This window comes from Protopterus annectens, chromosome 6.part1 (genome assembly GCF_019279795.1).
Source record: "Protopterus annectens isolate FY-2018-M chromosome 6.part1, PAN1.0, whole genome shotgun sequence".
In the NCBI taxonomy this organism is placed as follows: domain Eukaryota; kingdom Metazoa; phylum Chordata; order Ceratodontiformes; family Protopteridae; genus Protopterus; species Protopterus annectens.
In genome coordinates this window covers 328593705-328615578 of record NC_056738.1, presented here as the reverse complement: position 1 = coordinate 328615578, position 21874 = coordinate 328593705, and the positions used below count along the sequence as shown (strand labels likewise).

The window sequence follows — 21874 nt, the reverse complement described above, 5'->3', positions numbered from 1 at the left end:
ACCACCTTGGGCATAAAGGAAGGACTGGCCCTGTGGGACACCCTGTATGCATAGAAGATGATGAATGGCTCCACTGCCAGGAGGGCCTGTAATTCAGACACGTCTTGCTGAAGTGATGGCTAGAAGGAAGGCTGCTTTCTAAGTAAGGAATTTCAACTCTGCAGTTGCAGCTGGCTCAAAAGGAGATAGAGTGAGCTTTTCCAATACAAAGTTAAGGTCCCAGGCTGGAGTGGGGGCTCTCCTGGGAGGTCTTAAATTTTTGGCCCCTCTGAGGGATTGCTTTAGCGGGGGTGAGAGAAGAGGGGTGGTTCAGTATTATAATGAGCTGAAATGGCAGAGACATGAATTTTAATTGACGAGAAGGAAAGGCCCTTGTGGAGCATATCTGTTAAGTACAGAAGAATATGCGGTAAGCTGGGCACCGTTGTGCCCATTCCTTGAGTCTGGCTCCAGGAACAGCATCTTTTCCACTTTTCAGCATAGGATTTTCTAGTACTATGCCTCCTTGCCTCCAGAATGACATCTAGCACCTGCTTACTCTGAGGGATGTTATTGGAGAGCTCAAGGAATTAGCCAGGCTGCAAGGTTCAGGGTCTGAAGTTGAGGGTGCAGAATCTAGCCCTCCTGCTGGGACAGCAGGGAAAGGGTCTGAGGCAGATGCCATGGTTCCAGCTGTGACATACTGTGCAAGAGGGGGTACCAGTGTTGGCATGGCCATTCTGGTATAATTAGTATTGTCCTTGGTTTGTCCTGTTTGATCTTTAACAGAACTTTCGAGAGGAGCGGAAGAGGGGGAAAGGTATAAACAGAGGCTTTCCCAGGTGAAGGGGCAGGGCATCCACTTTCCAAGCTTGACTGTGGTAAGTCCTTGTGCAGAATTTCTCCAATTGGCAGTTCTGGGGGATGCAAACAGGTCCATCTCTGGATTCCCCCATTTGTTTCTCAAGAGGTTGAATATCTTTGGTTCCAGTTTCCACTCGTATAGATCCATGAGATTTCTGCTTATGTCATCTGCCAGTGAATTTAGCTTGCCTGGTAGGAAATGAGCTTCTAGGTGCACTTGGTAGCTCAAGGCTGTGTTCCACAGAGCCATGGCTAGTCTGCAAAGTGTACGAGTGGGTTCCCCCATGCTTATGTACCAGATTAACAGTGGTGTTGTCTGTCTTTACCAATAATTGTCCTGGAAGAATGTGGCCCTTGAAGGCTGCCCGAGAATTCTGTACAGCTAACACTGACTGATGTGCAGGTGCATCTGACTCTGGTTCCATTTGCCCTGAATGCAATGCCCTGCCAAGTGAAACCCCCATGCATAGTCTGATGCATCTGTTAGGGTTTGGGCATAATGGGGGTACAGTAAATGGGAGACCCTTGTGGTAGCAGGCCTCTACCCACCAAAGGAACTCTGTCTTTATGCAAGGAATGATGGGAATCATGGATTCCAGGTCCTGAGAATGTTGACACCATAGGCTTTTTAGATACCATTGAAGTTTCCTCATATGTAGCCTTGCATATGGAATTAGTAGAATGCAAGAGGCCATGAACCCCAGGGCTTGAGGATTTTCCTTGCAGACAGCTGGGTCTTTGTGGCCAGTAGTTTGAAGTAGGCTGTCAAATAAACTTGTTTCTCTGGCGTGAGGTAAGCCATCTGGGAAGTTGTGCTTGCTCCCAGGAATACAATTTGTTGGCAGGGTACTAGATCAGATTTTTTTGTTTATGGTGTACCCTAGTGAAGTTTCTTTACAAATGCCAGATGTTTTAGTAGCATGTCCTGTCTTTGTGCCTGAATTAAACAATCGTCCAGGTATGGGTATATTGGAATATTTCTTTGCCTGCAAAATGCAATGACTAGAGCTAGACACTTTGTGAAAACCCTGGATGCAGTAGATAAGCCAAAGGGAAGTGCAGAAAAAGTACAGTTGTGTACACTTGTCATAAATGTAAATGTACGAGAGTATTCACTGTTGCAGTCATTACCATTTGGGTAATCTGCTTGCAGGTTGCCCTCAGTCAGCCTGATTAACAAAGTCTTGGATCCTGCATCGGTTGCTGTCCCTTCTTCCATGTCAGGTAGTCAGGGGTAAAAAACATGCAGCCGATGCCATTACATCAGTTTTTCATTCCCCAGATGTCAGGTGCCACCCTAATGGGGAGCAATTAAACAAAAACACAAAGGTATACCTCCAACAAAAAAGCAAATAAACCAAAAAGGCTTTTAAGCATAGTAAAGGAAAGTAGAGGTATAGCCAAGAGAAATTAGGGGGAAGGAAAGAGGGTGACCAGGACTGCAACAGTGAACACACACAAACATCTACATTTATAGTAAGTGTACACAACTGTACTATGTTCTTCGTGTTTCACTGTTGCAGTCATTACATTTGGGTATATTCCCAAAGCTATGGTTGGCAGAAGTAGTTTAGATAGCATTAAGGCCAGCTATAAGGCCCTGCAAGACTGCAGTGGCAAAGCTAGCTCTGGATGTAGAGAAAATTGGCAAATGACAACGCTTGGTGAAAGTATGTACAGAACTCCAGGAAGCAGCTTCTAGGATGCCCCTAGTAGGCACGCCTCTGAGAAAGGCTGTAGAAGTAGACGCAGCCTGGTGGAATGAGGTCTGATCCCCTGGGGGATAGGTTTTCCATGGTGCTTATAACAGAAATGAATGCATAGGCTTATCCATTTAGAAATTGTTTTGAAATAGCCTTCCCCTCTGCCCCTGCAGCAAATGCTACCAGCAATTGTTCAGATTTTCTTTGAGGTTTAGTCCTGTCCAAGTAGAATCGAAGTTGTCGGTGCACATCCAAGGAATGCAGAATCCGTTCCACTTAGCTCTGTGGATTGGGAAAGGTTGGCAAATGAATGGACTGATTAAGAGCCACACTGGATACCATCTTGGGCATGAAGGATGGATTGGTTCTGAGTGACACCCTGTCTACATGAAAGATGAAGAAAGGCTCCACTGTCATAAGGCCTGAAATTCAGATACCCTTTTAGCTGAAGTGATTGCTAAAAGGAAAGCTGTTTTCCAAGAAAGAAATTTTAAGTCTGCAGTAGCAGCTGGCTCAAAAGGAGGTAGAGAGTTTCTCCAGTACAAAGTTAAGGTCCCAGGCTGGGATTGGAGCTCTCCTGGGTGGTCGCAAATTTTTGGCCCCTGTTAGGTACTGCTTCAGCAGTGGATGAAAGAAGTGGAGAGGTTCTGTGTTATGAGCTGAAATGTCTGAGGAGTGGAGTTTAATGGAGGAAAAAAGACAGGCCCTTGTGAAGCATCTCAGTTAAGTATTGTAAAATCTGAGGTAAATTTGACGCTGCTATGCTCATCCCTTGAGACTGGTTCCAGGCACAGAATCTTTTCCATTTTTTCAGCATAAGATTTTCTAGTACTAGGCCTCCTTGCCTCTACGATGACATCCATCACAGGTCTGCTGAGGGATGGTAAGGGAGAGTTTAAGTAATTAGCCAGGCTGCAAGGTTCAATGTTGGAAGCTGAGGGTGCAGGATCTAGTTCTCCTGCTGATACAGCAGGGAAGGAGTCTGAGGCAGGTGGCATGGATGTAACCGTAACACACTGCGCAAGAGGGAGTACCAGTGTTGGTGTGGCCAGTCTGGTGCAATCAGTATCATCCTTGGTTTGTCCTGTTTGATCTTTAGTAGTACTTTGGAGAGGAGAGGCGGAGAAGGAAAGGCATAAACTGATAGATTTGTCCAGCTGAAGGAAACAGCATCCACTTTCTAAGCTTGTTTGTGGGGAGTCCTTGTGCAGAATTTGTCCAATTGGTAGTTCTGGGGGGAGGTAAACAGGTCTATAGCTGGGCTCCCCCATTTGTTTATCAACATGGTGAAAGTCTTTGGTTCCCATTTCCACTTGTGTGGGTCCATGACATTTCTGCTTAGTCTGCCAGTGTATTTAGTTATCCTGGCAGGATTTGAGCCTGTATATGCACCTGGTAGCTCAACACGGTGTTCCACAGAGCCATGGCTAGTCTTCAGAGGCGGTAAGAATGGGTACTCCCCTGCTTGTTTACGTACCACATAACAGTGGTGCCTGTCTACCATTAATTGCCCTAGAAGAAGGTGATCCTTGAAGGCTTTCAGAGTATTCTGTACAGCTAACGTTTCTTTTTGACTGATATGCAGGTGCATTTGACTTGGGATGCATTTGCCCTGAATGCACTTCCCTGCCAGGTGAGCCGCCAATGCATAGTCTGATGGGTCTGTTAAGATTTGGGCAGTAGGGAGTAGAGTGAATGGTAGTCCCTTGTTTTTGGTGGCAGGCTTCTGCCCACCAAAGGAATTCTAACCGTAGGCAAGGTATGATAGGAATCATAGCTTCTAGATCCTGAAAATGTTGACACCATAGGCTTTTTAGATACCATTATAGTTTCCTCATATGCAGTCTTGCATATGGAATTAGAAGAATGCACGAGGCCATGAACCCCAAAGGCTTGCAGTATTTCCCTTGCAGATAACAGGGTTTTTGTGGCCACTAGTTTGAAGTAAGATGTCAAATGAATTTGTTTCTCTGGCATGAGGAAAGCCACCTGGGAAGTTGTGTTCAAGCCTGCTCCCAGGAATATAATTTATTGACAAGGTACCAGCTGTGATTTCGTTTATGGTGTACCCCAGACAAGTTAGCACCTTTTGTACAAACGCCAGATGATTTAAAAGTATGTCCTGGCTTTCTGCCTGAATTAGACAATCGTCCAGGTATGGGTATATTTGAATATTTCGTTGCCTGCAAAATGCAATGACTGGAGCTAGGCACTTGGACTTATCTACTGCACCCAGGGTATTCACAAAGGGCAGTGCAGAGAACCAATAGTGCTTGTAGCCTGCTTTGAAGCGTAGGCATCTTCTCCAGGATTCCCTGATTGGGATGTGCAGGTAGGCTTCCTTTAAATCCAGTGTTGCCAACCAGGCATCTTTGCCTATCATGGGAAGCAACTGGTGAAGAGTTAGCATCTTGAATTTTGGAATCCCCAAAAAGGTGTTTAGGATAGGACGCCATTAGTTGTCTTTTCTGGGTACCAGGAAAAGTCTCGAGTATAAACCTTGTCCCTTTTCCTCTTCTCGTACAGTCTGAATGGTCTTTAATCTTGACAGAGTACTTGCTTTTGAGCCTCTGCCCACTGATTTGGGGGTAGATCTAGCCAACCGTTTGGGGTTGGTAACGTGTGGAAGTGAAATTTGTATCCTTGGGAAACTGTGTTTAAAACCCATTTGTCCTGGGTAATGAGTTCCCAGTTTTTTTGCTTGCAGAGCAATCTTTCTCCCTAAAGGAGCAGTCAGATGAGAAGTGCCTGGAAGTTTTAAAGTCAAGTCATTGAGACAGCTTACCATAGGGGGAGTCTTACTACTCAATGATTTGGAAGTGGAAGCCCCCCACTGCTTAGTCCTGTGCGTACCCTGGGACTGAACTCTGGTTCTACTGGTTTTGGGTTTGAACTGAGAGGGCCTAGAAGAGGCAGAAAAGGACCATTTTTTGAGGGCTAATGCCTACTAAATCTTGTAGGCTGCACTTGTAAGAAATCTTTAACAGTTTGCATAGATTTAGCTTTTTCCTCCAGCTTTTTAAGAACTTCTTCTGCTATGTTGCCAAACAGGCGGTCCTGATTTAAGGGAGCATCCAGCAATTTAGTTTTAACATGATCTGGCAAAGATTGCTTCTTAAGCCAAGCATGTCTTCTAAGTACAGACCCAGTGACAGCAGCCCTGCAAAATGCCTCTAGTGAATCAAAACCACATTGCAAAGTATGTTTTCCAACCTGTTCAGCAGAATGCATTAACTCCTGTAAATCCTTATTTTCAGCACAATCCGGAATAAACATCATTTTCTGTTTAAGCAATCCAATAATATGCTAATAATTTAACACATGAAACTGGCAAATTTAAGGCCCTGATGGCCAAGGTTGCAAAGGTGTATACCTTCTTACCCCATTTATCCAGGGCCCTGGAATCTGTCAGAGGGGGTGAGATTTTTGGCAGTAGTAGCCTTAATGCCCTTGGGTCCCTGTGAAATGGTCTCAGGAATCGCAGTAGGATTTTTAAAAAGTAACTTGTCAGAAATCAGGAACCCTGTAATATCTATCAGGTTTTCTGGGAGCAGGAGGTAGAGAGTCAGCAGCCAAACTAGATTCCGAAAAGGCATAGTCAACAATGTCCAGCACAGGAGGGATAGCTAAAGGCATGTGTTGGGGCAGGAGTAAGAAATCTCTAAGCCTCTTCGAATCAGAGTAATCCTGGTTTTCCCAGTGAAAATGCTCACTAAGAGTATGCAAGGTTTCACCAAAAGAAAAATCCTCTGTGGGAGAAGCAGAAGGAAGAGTCCTCTGCATCAGAATCCTCATAGGTGGCCAAGTGTAAATCCTGGTCATCAGAGGAGACAGAAATTTCAGAATCCTGGTCAGAAGCAACATAAGCAAATTCAGTCCTAGGTCTCAGAGGGGGGAGGGTTGGCTTCCCCTGATTAAAGTAATAAGGCCTTCAGCCATTCTTACTTGTTTTTTAGACAGAGGCCTGACCACGCAGTCAGGGAGTCTGCTTCCCAAGCATGGTTAGAGTTTTAGGCCTTGAAGAAGATGGCATCAGTTTAATATGCAAGTCAGTAGGCCTGAATGCACCCTCAGAAGCCGGTGCCTGCACATCGGCTCCTGACCAATCCAAGGTAGAGACATCCGCAGGTTCCATCGTTGAAGCATCTCGCAGCATATACCAGACTCCGAATGGGTCTCAGTAGAGGCCTGCAAACCAGAAGTAGCAGGTATCAGGAGCTGCGAAAGTGCCTCACTGAGTACCAGTGAACTGGCGACTAGCTTAGAAGCATCGTTAGCAGCTTTGGACCTAGGCGGCCTGTCTGTCTTTATCTTTGCGTTTTTTCAGAATGTCGGTAGTCAGGTGGCTTACCGAAGACATATCAGTATAATTGAACCAAATACCAAAATATTTAGAAGCGAAAATATACCGACAACTAATAGTTTGTGGTTTAAATAAGGCACAAAACAGACCGAGGTATGTTGTGGTCAGGGCCTAGGCAAGGACTACAGTACGATTGAAAATCTTTAGGAGGTATTTGCTTTCCAAAAGAAATACAATTATTGACTTTCACTGACATCGGTTAGAGCGAGAAAAAGTTTCCCCAATGGGGTACTTGGCTTTAGTTTAACACTTCAGTTCTGAAACTTGAAAATGAAAATTTCAGGAGTCCGCCGACCGGCACTTGCGAACTGCTTCTGCTTCAGGCACCGCATGGCAAGAAAGACTTATGTAATGGCGTCGGCTGCATGCTTTATACCCTGGACTACCTGACGTCATGAAGATGAGGCAGCAACCGACGCAGGACCCAAGACTTTGATAATCAAGCCAACTGAGGGCTACTGCAAGCAGATAACCCAAATGTGATGACTGCAACAGTGAAACACGAAGAGCATCTAAAACGCAATTCTCACTATCTAGACTATCACCTATAACAAACAGCTGAAAGACTCATTTGGTCAACAGCAAAGTTTGTCTTTAAGTAGGGGGAAAGCATTTGTGACTACCTGGAAGGGAAGAAACAATCTGACAGACAGACTTAAATGCGGTCCACTGGAGTGAAGATACTGCAACGTGCTAAGTGTTGAAAATTCCTTTAATTGCCAAACACTAACAAAACTTTTACACCACTTCTAGAGGTAACTGCAATACTGCAATGGTCATTTACAGGGCACAACATACACTTTATAACAGTTTCTAAGTAGAAAAATGATCAACTGCCTAAAATAACGCACCATATTTCTGACATTAAACGTTAAAAAAACTGTTAGCCAAACAATGTCCCGATTTCCCAAACTTCACGCATTTTACATTTCATGATCTAGAAATGGTGGCTTGAACCACATCACTGCTTTTTTGGAAACAAGAACTTGCTTGGTAACTGACTTGATGCTTTCAAAGCCAGCACTAAACACCACATGTTCCCTTAAAAGCGTATTGAATTTAAGGAAACAATCACAAAAACTACTATTAAATCTAGTTTTTACGCTGTATTTGTTAGGCTATTTTGGGTCTGCTTTAGTTAATCTACCACTACCTGGAATGTTTTTCAAGCTTCTTACATGCTTGCTATTTTCTCCAACATTCTAACAGCCACTGTACTAGAATCAGGAAGATCAGACCTCCATATGCCCTATGAAAGTAGGTAATTAGCATGAACATTCACCATCAATGTCAAATTAAAAGCTAACATATTACGTAACTCTTAAGTCATTACAAGTATTAAAAAAGCTGGCACTCTAATCTGGAAGCAAGGTTCACTCTACCCAACGATTCAACCATTAAAAATTTTTACAGTGACCATTCTTACAGTAGTAATATCACATTTAGTCTGTTGTTGTGTCTTTTGGTTTTTCCCGGTTAGGGGTCGCCACAGTGGAACTCCGGTCCGCTAATAATTGGCAGTTGATTTTTACGTGCAGAGTTGCCAGCCCTAATGCACAACCTTCAACGAAGGTACGCCCATTCACGCATGTCTCCACGCAGAAGATGCTCTAGCTAAGAGTCGAACCGGATAGCGTCTTACTGTAAGGCGACAGCACTACCGCAGCACCACCACCGCGGATAAAAATCACATTATTTAGTATGTACTTCATTAAAGATGGATATGTGAAGCACGTCATGCAAAAAGTGCTTTTACACACTGGTAACCCTTTCTTTAAATGTTAAAGCATTTGGCTATATTTAAAGTGTCCCCCTGCTACGAATGTTAGATACAAAATGGCAGTTCTTTAAACCTAACTGGTCATTTATCCATAACATTAAACTACAGTAAAACCAACTCCACTAAATGCCATGGCTTTCATCCCATCAAAGGCTTTTCCAATGGACCCACCCCCACTGTTTAGTGGCTATAAAATCTTATGCTATTTGACTATAGTACTCGTACCAGAAAAGCCATTTTCATGGCTACTGTGCTTGCCCATCTTCAAATAAAGCCTTTAAAAATCCTGAATCTTACTTTTCAGAAAGGAGTGGAGGACAAAGGTAAACTTAATTTAATCACCACCACCACATGCAAAAAACTTTTAGGAGGTAAGATGACACTTGTGATCAGTTATACGTAATGAAATGATTCCTTGAAGCCTGCATCCTTATCAGAAAGAGTAGGACTGGAATCAAAGTGCTCAGCTGCAGAGGGATCCAATAAAACTACAGCTGCTGGATCAGGCTTGGGAATAGTGAATAAAACTGAAGACACTGAGGAACTTTATATAAACTACATATCGCCTCTTTTTAAGGGCAGCTGGCTCACTATCAGGAAAAATGGAGACCAAACAGGAGGAATGGGTGTGGGTTCTGGAAAATCCTTCTGTAACAACTCAGTATTTGCTAAGGGATTGAAAAACCTCAAGGCTCTCCCACTGAAAACACTGGCAAATTCTAGCAAATGTCTGAGAAACAGAAACCCCCCCACAGGCAGAATCGCACACTGAGCTCTCCTCAGTCTGAGTCAAATATGAAAGAAATTAACCTGTATTCGTTCCTGCATCTTCCTGTTCAGATTCAGAATCTTGACTATTCAGGAAAGTCGGGATCCCTCCTTTTAACAGGAACTACTTTACAAGCAGAAATAACCTGAATTAAACCCTTAGCCAGATCCAGTAAACTACTCCTATCCAAAGAAATTTCAGAAGATACATGCTTGGTTTTCTGTTTGTTTTTGATAAGAAAAATGGGGCCAATCATGTTACTAGTGGCAACAGCTACTTCCCTAGGGATGGGCACATCCCACTCCCAGGACTGACAGTAGTGCTCTCCCTTGTCCACTGAGTGGACCCCAACAATTGCAGAGGATGCAGCTAACCCTTGGTTCATTGTGACTGTAGGTGCCACACCAGAGAGGTCTGGGGTAAAGGATGAGCACAGTCTAAGGTACAAATGACCACAACACAGTTATCTACCTGTGGTTGAGGCAAACTGCTAGCCTGCTGTGGTGGCAAAGGCAGTTTGCTTAATTTTTTTCGTATGGCCGGAAGAAGGACCAAGAGTCTGCTCCATGGTGAAGCCAAAAATGGTGCCTCTTTCCGGACGGGGGGGGGGGGGGGCAGCATAGATTGCCGGTAAACATTAGCAGTCCACAAACTTTTTGCCAGAAAAAAAGACACTTTAAAACACTATGCCAACCCCCCCCAAAAAAATAATTTATATGCAGAAAAAATATTTTCAATTACTTCACACTATTAAACTGACAGAAAAAAGTGTGCTCCTTCTAAAAATACATTACAGTCTTGAGACAGTTCTCAAACACTTTTAATACTAAAATTTTAATGTTATTACTTTCATCTTCAGGAAAGTTAAGCCCCCCCCACCCCCCACCCCCACCCCCAAGGGAACTTGCATGCCTGCAAATGAAAGCACAAGCCAACAGTCAATCCAAGTAAGTCTCAGAGGAGCATACTCTTCAACAGCAGTAAAGCTATGAAGAGCTTTGTCTTGTACTCAGCTCAGCTTTGGCTGCTTAACAGTTTGGGCTCTTTGAAGGTGACCTGAAGCTTTGGAAGCTGTCTGGCTGTTATATCCTTGGGAGACTATACAAATATAGCTAAGGTTACTGCAGCAGTGATCAATATGATGAACATAGTCTAAGTTGGAAGGAATCCATCAAGCTAAGTACGACAGGAAGGATAAATAGCTCTGGAAGTCTCCCCAGCCATCCAGCTTCTGCTGGCAGGGATACCAAGTGTCAGTACTGCAACAGTAAGCAGTACTATGAACATCTTTTACTGCTCACGTTTCTTGGCATCTCATTCAGGTTAACTACTACTATAAAGCTGATGCAGCTTTACTGGAATTCTAAGTTCCGATTCTTCAGCATTATTTAACCCAAGTGGAGGCACCAATCTCCATGTCGCTTAAATACATTTATATCCTATCTCCAAATGCACTGCTCCTGGAAATACAATCATTCTGCCTCTCGGAAAGGAAACCGGTTACTGTTCCCTCCAATAACCCCACTACCAGTTTTCCTACTTCAATGCTCAGAAACCTGGAGAACATAACAGCTCAAAGAATACTGCTTGAAAAAGATATCTTTTCCATCTGTCAACATGGCTTTAACTAAGCATGTAGACCATCTAAACCCTGAACAACAGACTAAGTATAAAAACGGATGTCCTCCTCAAAGGAATTTGGTTAAGATCCTGTTTAAGCAGGTGACAAAGTTACAGATGTCTGAAACAAAGATCAACCTGTGATACAAACAAGAAGTTTTGTGCGTACAGACACGCACAAGCGCTACATTCTCTGGTATTCTCCAGGACTTAATACTAGTCATAGACCTCATTTACCAAACAGTTCGCCAAATAAGAAATTACCATGCTCACCACTCTACCATCTAAACAGACTTATTAAAAATAGACTGTTCTAAAAATATTTTGCAGAGAATAAAGTTGACAGCACAAAAGAATTATACAACATACCTCAATTGGTGTGAATGGCAATGAACAACATTTCTTTATGGACTCGAGTAGCCATTCTCTATCATATTTCTTTCCATAAGTAACCTAGAAGAGCAAAAATATTGCATCTATGATCTTAACACAGGATGAGGAAAAGATGGTCTGCATTAAACTGCAATGAATATTTTCAAGCAGAGTTACAAATTTGTACCAGTCAACACACGAAATGCTGTATATTTGCCAGAGTGTCATAAGTTTCTTACACAAAACTGCATCTTTGCTTGCCAACTAAATGCAACTTACACTGATCAGTCTTGCCAAATAGGTCTGTCATCTTAGCATTTAGCAAATTATCTCTTACGAAAAATGAAGTTGAAAACTGAAATCTATTTCACTTGATAACACCAAGATTTGTGCAGCAGTTGCACTCAAGGGGACTAGTCTTCAAAAGCCTCCTAATCATTTTTTTTAGGATAGCTAAATATGATCTGGGTTAATAAAATTCTCCCAGGGCTACTTCTTGGTTGAAGTTAGAAGTTAAGCAGAGAGGTCTGTAGGTACTTAAGCTACTGATCCACAAGGATCTTTAAAAGTCCAGCTTTGCATTCCCATTAAGTTTTTAGCTATTGCAATTACAGTATGAATAATCCAGAGCTGGGCAAAAAAATTACATGCAACATCTATCCATAAAGGATAAGGTTGTTGAACCAAGGGTGAATTTGCAGTTTCCCATCCATTCATCCAGACTGCATATGAGAGTAAAGGAAGTACTTTGTAACAGTCTTCCACACACAAAACAAATTGGTACTCTCTGATACATATCTACCTTTTCCAATGTGTTCTATTTATGTAATAGGAAATACAAATGTCATGAGTTTGTATTTATTCAATCACTGGACTTGCAGATTTGCAATAAATGTGAAACTGTCTGCCATGGCTCTGTACATGAAGCAGAGACACCCACAGCAGACTATGACCCAGAGAAGAGGAAAAGGCTTTGAGACAGAAAGCACTGGTTTTATGATTTAATGCCAACTCAGGAGTAGTCACATGGCACCCTCTCTCTTTAAATCAGAAAGAGCTCTGAGGTGGTAGGAATTGTATAATGTTACACCAGAGTGCCTTCCATAAGCACTTGTAACAGACTCATTTTAGCTTCACTGTTAAAAAATAAGTTGAAAAAGTACCTGAACTTTGTCAGTTACCTTTCTCAACTTATTTTTCAGTGTGGAGATGCAGATTGTCATATATGAATTTGAGAAAACTGGCTTGCTGTACACCCTGTATCTTCTTGCATTCACAGCAAGCCGATTCTCTATGCGTGTTTGTCACACTCACTCCAGCACTGAACCTCAAAGTTGTTTACAGAAAAAGAAAAAGTTATGTACCTACCATAACGTCCCATGTCAGTTGTCTTCATCTCGCCTTCCTTCTTGCTGTTTGCATTGGGAGCCGATCCTCGGCTCCGACTCGGCCATCTTCTATAGCTAGAGAGCTGTTTACTGGCTAGAGGCTACCCCTTAAACCCAGAATGCCCAGCGTCAGCTAACCAGATCTTGTTTGTGATAGCGCACACTAGACATAAGTAGAGTAACCAGTTACCTAAAAACTGGTTGTCCAATACACCTAAACAAGGAAAGAGTCATAAATTACCTGGCATGTGAAGTAATAAAAGATACTCAGCCAGTGAAAACAAAAAGGAACTCCTCTCAATCCTCTAGGAAGGGGGAAGGAGGGGACAGACGCAAGAAGGAAGGAGAGATGAAGACAACAAACATGGAACGTTATGGTAGGTACACAACTTCTTTATGTTAAGTTGTCCATCTCGCCTTCGTTCTTGCTGTTTGGGACAGTGTCCCTAGCACCTAAAATCCCGTGTGTCTCATTGGAACAGACTTCAGAACAGTAGAGCCAAAGGAAGCTCAGCTCCGGAAGACCATATCCACCTTGTAATGAGAGATAAAAGTGTGAGGGTTTGCCCAAGTAGCAGCTGCACAGATTAAGTCTATGGGCAACCTAGACTGAAAGGCTACAGACGTGGCTAATGCTCTAGTGGAATGACCTTTTGGTTTAGCTGGTAGCTCTTTATTTCTAACTGATAAATAAAGGCAATAGTATCAGATAACCATCTGGATAAGGTCACCTTAGAAACTGGAAAGCCTTGTTTGTTGAAAGCATAAGAAATAACTGGTCTGACTTTCTTAGCTCTTTAGTTCTATGGAGGTAAAAACATAATTGTCTGAGCACATCCAATTGATGGAGCTTGTATTCTGCGTTGTTGCTGTGATTAGGAAAGAAAACTGGGAGATCTATGGATTGATTTAAATTGTTCTCTGAGCAGACTTTAGGAATAAAGGATGGATTGGTCCTCAGAGAAACTCTGTCCTTGTGAAACACCAGGGAAGGACGACGAACACACAGTGCTTGAAGTTCTGAGACACGTCTAGCTGAAGTGACAGCAACCACAAAAAGTGCCTTCCAAGAAAGAAATTTCAAGGAACATGATGCTGCCAGTTCAAAGAGGCAAAATTAAGGAAGCTAAAACTAAACGGAGATCCCAAGGAGGAGGAGGATCTCTAACTGGGGGGTCTAAGAAGAGATGTTCCTCTCAAAGTCCTTGCAGAGCTTATGAGACTTTATGCTAGAATTAAACATATAGATATGAAAATTATTAATTGCAGCTAGTTGTACTCTAATGGTAGCGGAAGCCACACCAGAGTGAAAGTTGTGCTAGAAATTCAAGAATTTCATGGACTGGGGCCGAGAAAGGATCCGAATTTCTAGATTCTGCCCAGTAAGAAAACTGTTTCCATTTACTAGCATACGTTTTCCTGGTAGTAGACTTGTGAGGAAAAGTACAGTTTTGTACCTACCATAAATGTAGATGTTCGAGGATCCACATTGCTGCAGTCATAACCTGTGGGTAGTCCGCTGTCCTCGGTCCGCCCGAATACCAAAGTGTTAGGCTGGCGTCGGGTCATGGTCGCTCAGATCTGACATCAGTACGCAGTGGTACTAAAGCGCATGACCGACGCCATATCCTCAGTCTTTCTTGCCCCAGATGTCAGAAGGCCTAAAAAGAAAAGGCCATAGCCAAAAATAGAAAATACCCAAACACCAATGTAAAAAAAATAATTACCCCAAAAGCAACACAGCAACCCCAAACTACAGAGGGGAAGGAGGGAGGGAAAATTGGACTGCAGCAATGTGGATCCTCGAACATCTACATTTATGGTAGGTACAAAACTGTACTATGTTCTTAGTCTCACATTGCTGCAGTCATAACCTGTGGGTAGAATCCCAAAGCAAAGGTAAGGGAGGTTGGCAAAATTAAAAAGCATTAGGAGCTGCTAACATGCCCTGTAAAACTGCAGTGGCAAACCCAGCCCTAGACTTAGAATAAAGAGGGAGATGGTAACGTTTAGTAAAAGTGTGCACTGAACTCCAAGTAGCTGCCTCCAAAATATCCTTAGTAGCTACTCCCCTTAAAAAGGCAGTAGAAGTGGCAGTAGCCCTAGTGGAATGAGGTCTGATCCCAGCCGGAACATCTTTTCCATGATGAGAATAACAAAAAGCAATACAATGGCCAATCCACTTAGAAATAGTTTGCTTTGAAACAGCTTTTCCTTGTGAACCCAAAGCAAAAAAAATGAATAACTGTTGAGTCTGCCTGAACCCTTTAGTTCTGCTCAAATAATAGCGTAACTGCCTGTGAATATCCAAAGAATGCAAAATTTTTTCCCCTTTATTTTGGGGATCAGCATAAAAAGTAGGCAAATTAATAGATTGGTTTAAGGCCACATTAGAAACAACTTTAGGCATAAAAGTAGGGTTAGTACGCAGGATACCCTATCCTTATGGAATATCAGGAAGGGTTCAACTGCCATTAGAGCCTGTAATTCAGATACCCTCCTAGCAGAAGTAATGGCCAACAAAAAAGCAGTCTTCCAAGACAAAAACTTCAACTCAGATGTAGCTGCAGGTTCAAAAGGAGGTAAAGTAAGCTTTTCCAACACAAAATTGAGATCCCAGGAAGGAGTAGGAGCTCTACGTGGGGGTCTTATGTTCTTTGCCCCTCTAAGAAATTGCTTAAACAAAGGGTGAGAAAATAATGGTGGGTCACAATCAGTGAGCAGAAATGGCTGCAGCATGAACTTTCACGGAGGAGAAAGACAAACCCTTGTCTAATAATTCTGTAAGGTACTGTAGTGTAACGCTCAAATTAGGCACCGAAACATCAAAGCTCTTTGCTGTGCTCCAAAGGAAAAATCTCCTCCATTTATCAGCATAAACTTTCCTAGTACTAGGTCGCCTGGCTTCCAATATGACATTCAAAACTTGAGGAAGCTGCGACCCCCCAGGGTCTAAAACAGAATATGCCAGGCTGTCAGATGCATGGACTGTATCTTGACATTGAGGAAATGATTGCTTGCCTGGGACAAAAGGTGTGGAATTGGTGGCAAAGGCCAAGGAGGCTCCTGTACTAAACTCCTCAGGAGAGGATACCAGTGCTGACGTGGCCAATCTGGAGCTATTAAAATCATGCAAGGCTTGTCCTGTCTGACCTTCAAGAGCACCTTGGGAAGGAGAGGCAGAGGAGGAAAAGCATAGACGTGAAGGTTGTTCCAACTGAAAGATAGAGCATCCACTTTCCAAGCTTTTGGGTATAACATCTTTGTGCAAAATTTTGGCAGTTGGAAATTTAGTGGAGAAGCGAACAGATCTATGTCTTGAGTTCCCCAAGCCACTGTCAACTGTTGAAATACATGAGGATCCAATTTCCACTCGTGGGGATCCACCATCTGTCTGCTCAAAACATCTGCTAAGGAGTTCTGTGCTCCTGGCAGAAACCTTGCTTGAAGAGTGACATGCAAACTCAGAGCAGTCTCCCACAAAATCATAGCTTGTCTGCAAAGAGGGTACGAATGGATTCCCCCCTGCTTGTTGATGTACCACATGACTGTTGTGTTGTCTGTTTGAATCAACACCTGTCCCGGTTGAAGTAGATCCTTGAAAGCCATCAGTGCAAATTGGACTGCTAACATCTCCTTCATGTTGATATGCAAATGCTGTAGTCTGGGAGGCCACGTGTCTTGAATCCATTTCCCATTGAAGTGTGCTCCCCAAGCCATGTCTGAGGCATCCGTCGTTAAGATCTGACTCGCCTCTGGTCGGGTCACAGAGTCCCTTGTTTAGGTGACATTCCTGAGCCCACCACAAAAATTCCTTTTGGATGCAAGGTATTATCTGAATGGCAGTGTCCAAATCGTGGCAGTGTTGAGTCCATACACTTTTGAGATACCATTGTAGCTTCCTCATATGCAGTTTGGCATTGGGAAGTACCAGAATACAAGATGCCATGAACCCCAAGGCTTGAAGAACTGTCCTTGCAGTCAGCCTGGACAGTAGGGACAATTGCTGGAAGTATAGGGGAAGATTTCTTTGTTTGTCCGGGGTCAAAAAAGCCATCTGAGAGGCTGTATTCAGTCTCACACCCAGAAAGCACATGTCCTGAGAGGGTACTAGACTGGACTTTGTTTCGTTCACAGAATACCCTAGGCACCTTAAAACTGCCATTACATACTGTAGATGCTGAAGTAACTTGACTTTGTCTTGAGCAAGAATCAGGCAATCGTCCAGATAAGGATAAATTTGTATTCCTCTTAGTCTTAAGAAGACTATCACAGGAGCCAGGACCTTTGTGAACACCCTGGGCGCAGTAGATAAGCCAAAGGGCAATGCAGAGAACTGATAATGAAAAGCACCCGCCCAAAAACGCAGGAACCTCCTGCAGCTGGGCCTGATAGGAATGTGAAGATAAGCCTCTTTGAGATCCAGAGTTACCATCCAGTGATCTTTGCCTAGCAGAGGCAGAAGTTGCTGCAAAGTTAACATCTTGAACTCTGGAATGTCTAGGTATGTATTGAGAATGGACAAATCCAGAATTGGCCTCCAAGTGTTTCCTTTCTTTGGCACAAGAAACAGGCGAGAATAAAATCCTAGGCCTACTTCTGACGGAGGCACCACCTGGATAGCCCCCATTTGTAAAAGTAAAGAAATCTGCTTGTGAGCCTCCAGCCTTTGCTGAGGAGGTACGTCCGGCATGCCTTTGAAAGGAGGCAAGGTGTGGAAATAAAACTTGTAGCCTCGATTTATAATGTCCAACACCCATTTGTCCTGGGTGACAAAAAGCCAATTTCGCTTGAAAAGTGCCAACTTTCCTCCCAGAGGAGCTGCCAGACAGGAGGAATCTGGCATCTGGAGATACAGGTCATTGGGTCTGTTTACGAAAAGGCTGACCCCTGCCCTCACCAGAAGACTGTGCAGGAGAACTCCACGTCCTAGGTCTGAAAGAACCCTGAGCATGAGCTCTGCCCCTACCACGTCTAGATCTGCCCTTAGACTGAAAATCAGAAGGATAAGCCCATCCTTTTGCAGGCCAATTTCTGCTAAACTTAGGGGGCTGCACTTGTAAAAATTCCTTAACCGTCTGCATGGACTTAGCTTTGTCTTCCATTTTCTTCAAAACTGACTCCAGAGGGGAACCAAAAAGAACTTCAGATTGAAGGGGAGCATCCAAAATTCGAGCTTTAACATGCTCTGACAAATTCTGATCTTTAAGCCAGGCGTGCCTACGAATAACTGAACCAGTGGCAGCCACCCTGGAAGAAGCCTGAAGAGCATCAAAGCCACACTGCAAGGAATGCTTACCTACCTGATCAGAGGCATGAACTAAGTCTTGCAATTCCTTACACTCTATACCCTGAGCTAAAGCATCTACCTTAGATTTCAACTGACTTAACAGAAAATTCTGGTACTTCAGCATATGAAACTGGCAATTTAAAGCCCTCATAGCCAGCGTGGAGGAGGTATACACTTTTTTACCCCACCTATCCAATGCTCTAGAATCTTTATCCAGAGGAACTGGATTCTTAACTACAGAAGCCCTGACACCCTTAGGTCCCTGACTAATAGTTTCCGGGTCAGCTCTAGGACTCTTATACAAATATTTATGAGCCTCTGGAACTCCGTAATACCTGTCTGGCTTGACAGGGGCAGGGGGTAAAGAATCAGGATTAAGGGAAGCTTCAGAAAAAACATCCTGAACAACATCCAAAACAGGGGGAACAGCCAAGGGCCTATGTTGTGGTAAAAACAAAAATTCCCTAAGCCTCTTACGAGAATCAGAAAAATCCTGACCTTCCCACTTAAAATGCTCCCTCATGGAGTGCAGGGTTTCAGAAAAGGAAAAATCCTCTGGAGGAGAAGCAGGAGGACTGGAATCCTCTGCATCCGAATCAGAATAGGGAGGAAAATCCTGAATGGCCTCAGCTGAAGACTCAGAGTAATCTGAGGAATGCTCCAATCCCTCCACCTCTGTCTCCACCCTAGGCCTCTTATCTGGAGGGGGCATAGAACCCCTGATTAAAGTAATCAAATCCTCCGCCATTTTCAGCATATGTTTTTTAGGAACAGAGCCTGAAGAACTAGGGCTGACGCCTGTGCCAGAAAGACCAGGTCTAGCTTTAGAAGGGGCTTTAATGACAGAAGTAGAAGGCCTAACAACCTTATGTAAAGAAGGAACTACAGAAACTTGAGAGGCCCCCTCGCCCTGACCTAACTCCTGAGAGGCCAATTCCTGTAAGATTAAAGGCTCCCCCTGTGATTCAGCTGAAACCTCGGCTGGATCCACAGATTCAACCGTAGTTTCCATAGAACCGGCGTCCGCAACGGACGACTCATCCTGCTTAGACTTTAACGATTTATCTTTTCGTTTCTTAGCGGTAGCGGGCGTCGGAGGATCCGACGGCATGTTGTAGTTACACCGCTTACCGAAAACAAGTCTAGCACAATCTAACCTGCGTTTAATGGTGCGCTTATTAAATCTAGCGCAAAAGCGACACCCGACTACGTCGTGTTCAGGCCCCAAGCAAGGAATACAGAGAGAGTGGTAGTCCCTATGAGGTATCTGTTTCCCACAAGAAATACAATTATTAACTTTTTCTGACATCCGGATTTAACTGAGGCAAGAAAAGACAAAAATATTCCCCAACGGAGTACTTAGCCCAACTTGGTCTTCGGTCTGAAACTCAGAATACGAAAATTTCAGGACGCCGAACGGCACTTGCAAACGCTGCTTCTGCTTCGGACCATGCGGCAAGAAAGACTGAGGATATGGCGTCGGTCATGCGCTTTAGTACCACTGCGTACTGACGTCAGATCTGAGCGACCATGACCCGACGCCAGCCTGACACTTTGGTATTTGGGCCGACCGAGGACAGCGGACTACCCACAGGTTATGACTGCAGCAATGTGAGACGAAGAACATCAATAATATCACAGACTGCTGGGGAGACATTGGAAAGCCTGGCTAAGGCTGGAAGTGGAGTAACCAAGTTGTGAGCTGGAGAGTGAGGGGATTGGTGCAACCCTCCTGATTGATGAAACAGAAGATCTGGAACTGGGTCCAGAATCCATGGATGATGCAGAAGGTGGAGGTGCAGGAATGGGAAACCATATCTGTAGAGGCCAACATGGGGCAATGAGGATCATTGTGCAACCAAACGATTTTGCTTTCTGTATGAGTCTTGGGAAAAGGGGAAAAAGCGTAAAGGAGTCCCTGAGGCCAATCGTAGACTAGAGCATCTCTGGGTATACTGACCTGGAAGAGGAAGTAGGGAGAAGTAGCTGCTGCATTTGTTGTTGAGAGGAGTGGCAAATAGGTCGCAGCAAGGCTGCCTTCATTTGCGGAAGATAAGATCCGCAACTTCCTGATTCAGAGACCCCTCGTGAGGCATGAGATTAGCTCTGCTGAGCCTGTCCGCTATGACGTTGGATTTCCCAGGGATGTGCATTGCTATCAGAAAACATTGGGAGGAAATCGCCCATTGCCACAGTCTGAATGCTTCTCGACACAAGGGGAAAAAACTGGTCCCGCCCTGTTTGTTGATGCACCACACCACTGACATGTTGCCCGTTTGGATTGCAATGATCCCGGACGAAAGAGTCTTGAAGGGCTTGTAACGCTAGAAGCAACACTCTCATATCTAGGACACCGATATGCAGATGGTACTCGTGAGGTTGCCAAGTGCCTTGGACTGTCCTGTCTAGATAATGCCCCCCCCACCCTATCAGGGAGGCGTCTGTGTTCACTGTGGCTACCGGAGGGGGTTGTATGAAGGTCTGCCATGAATTACTAGTGGGGAGACCATCCACCAAGAAAGGTGCCTTTTGCATGTTTCTGTGATCAGGATCATGTGAGACATGGGTAGTTCCTGTAAAGACCACCGCATGAACAGAAGCCACTGAAGGATTCTCATGTGGAAACGCGCTAATGGGACAAAAAGAATGGCAGCTGCCATGGAGCCTAGAGCTTAGAGGACATATCCAACTTAATTCTAATGCAGAGCAAAAGGATTCAACACTTGATGAATAGTGGAAACACTTTCCTGTGGTAATCTTGCAAACATTTCTTTTGTGTTTAATTCTGCTCCTATGTATGTGATCGACTGACAGGGCAACAAGGCAGATTTTTCTAAATTTCCTGTAATGCCTAGTTGAGTGCATGATGTGATTGTATAATCCCGTGCCTCTAAGAGTTGATGCCTGGTGGTAGCAGTGAGAAGCCAGTCATCTACATAGGGAAACACCTGGAATCCTTGACGCCTCAGGTGAGCCATGACCTACTGCCATACACTTGGTGAACACCCTGGGGGCTGAGGTCAGACCAAAGGGCAGAGCTTTGAACTGGTAATGACTGGCCCCTACCCAGAAGCGAAGAAATCTCCTGGAGAGTATCTTGATATGGTAGTACGTGCCCTGAAGATCTATCCAGCACATCCAATTGTCCTGACCCAGAAAAGGGAAAATGGACTGCAGTGTCACCATCCGGAACTTTTCTTTTTGTACAGATTTGTTCAGTCTGCTGAGATCCAGTATTGGTCTCCAGTCCCCTGACTTCTTTGGTACTAAAAAGAATCTTGAGTAAGCTCCGGATCCTAGTTAGTCTGCGGGGACTTCTTGAATGGCTCTTTTTCTAGCAGTCTTGAAACTTCTGTGACTGCCTGATCCCTTAGATTGGGTGGGACATCTGGGATGGGCTTTTTTGAATCTATGGGGGATTGATGGAAGGGAATTTTGTAACCTCCGGATATAATGGATAGTACCCATCTGTCTCTTGTTACATTTTGCCAGGCTTTTGGATACAGCGAAAGCATTCCTCCGACTGACTCCAGAGGTGAGCAGTCGGGCAACCCTTCAGGGATGCTGGAAGGGCTTGGCAGAGAAGGTTTCTCTGAACCCTGGTTTTGTGGTCCCCCTCTGCCATGAGGGAGGCGTCTGTTGTGGTCATTTCCCCTCTGACCCTGGGGGAAAAAAAACACCATGTGTGTCAGGCAAGGATCCCTAGGATCTTTGGAACCACATCTTTCCGCTCTTCCAACCCTTGG

At 44.1% G+C, this 21874-nt stretch overlaps 1 protein-coding gene across 1 annotated transcript in view; it reads right to left on the bottom strand.

Moving 5' to 3' along the window:
* NXF1 (nuclear RNA export factor 1) overlaps positions 1-21874 on the bottom strand; it is a 1877750-nt gene that overhangs the window by 1833952 nt on the left and 21924 nt on the right. Inside the window, exon 2 of the mRNA XM_044075370.1 lies at positions 11448-11531. Within this exon, the coding sequence (XP_043931305.1) occupies positions 11448-11531 (84 nt within the window). The remainder of the gene's footprint in view (positions 1-11447; positions 11532-21874) is intronic.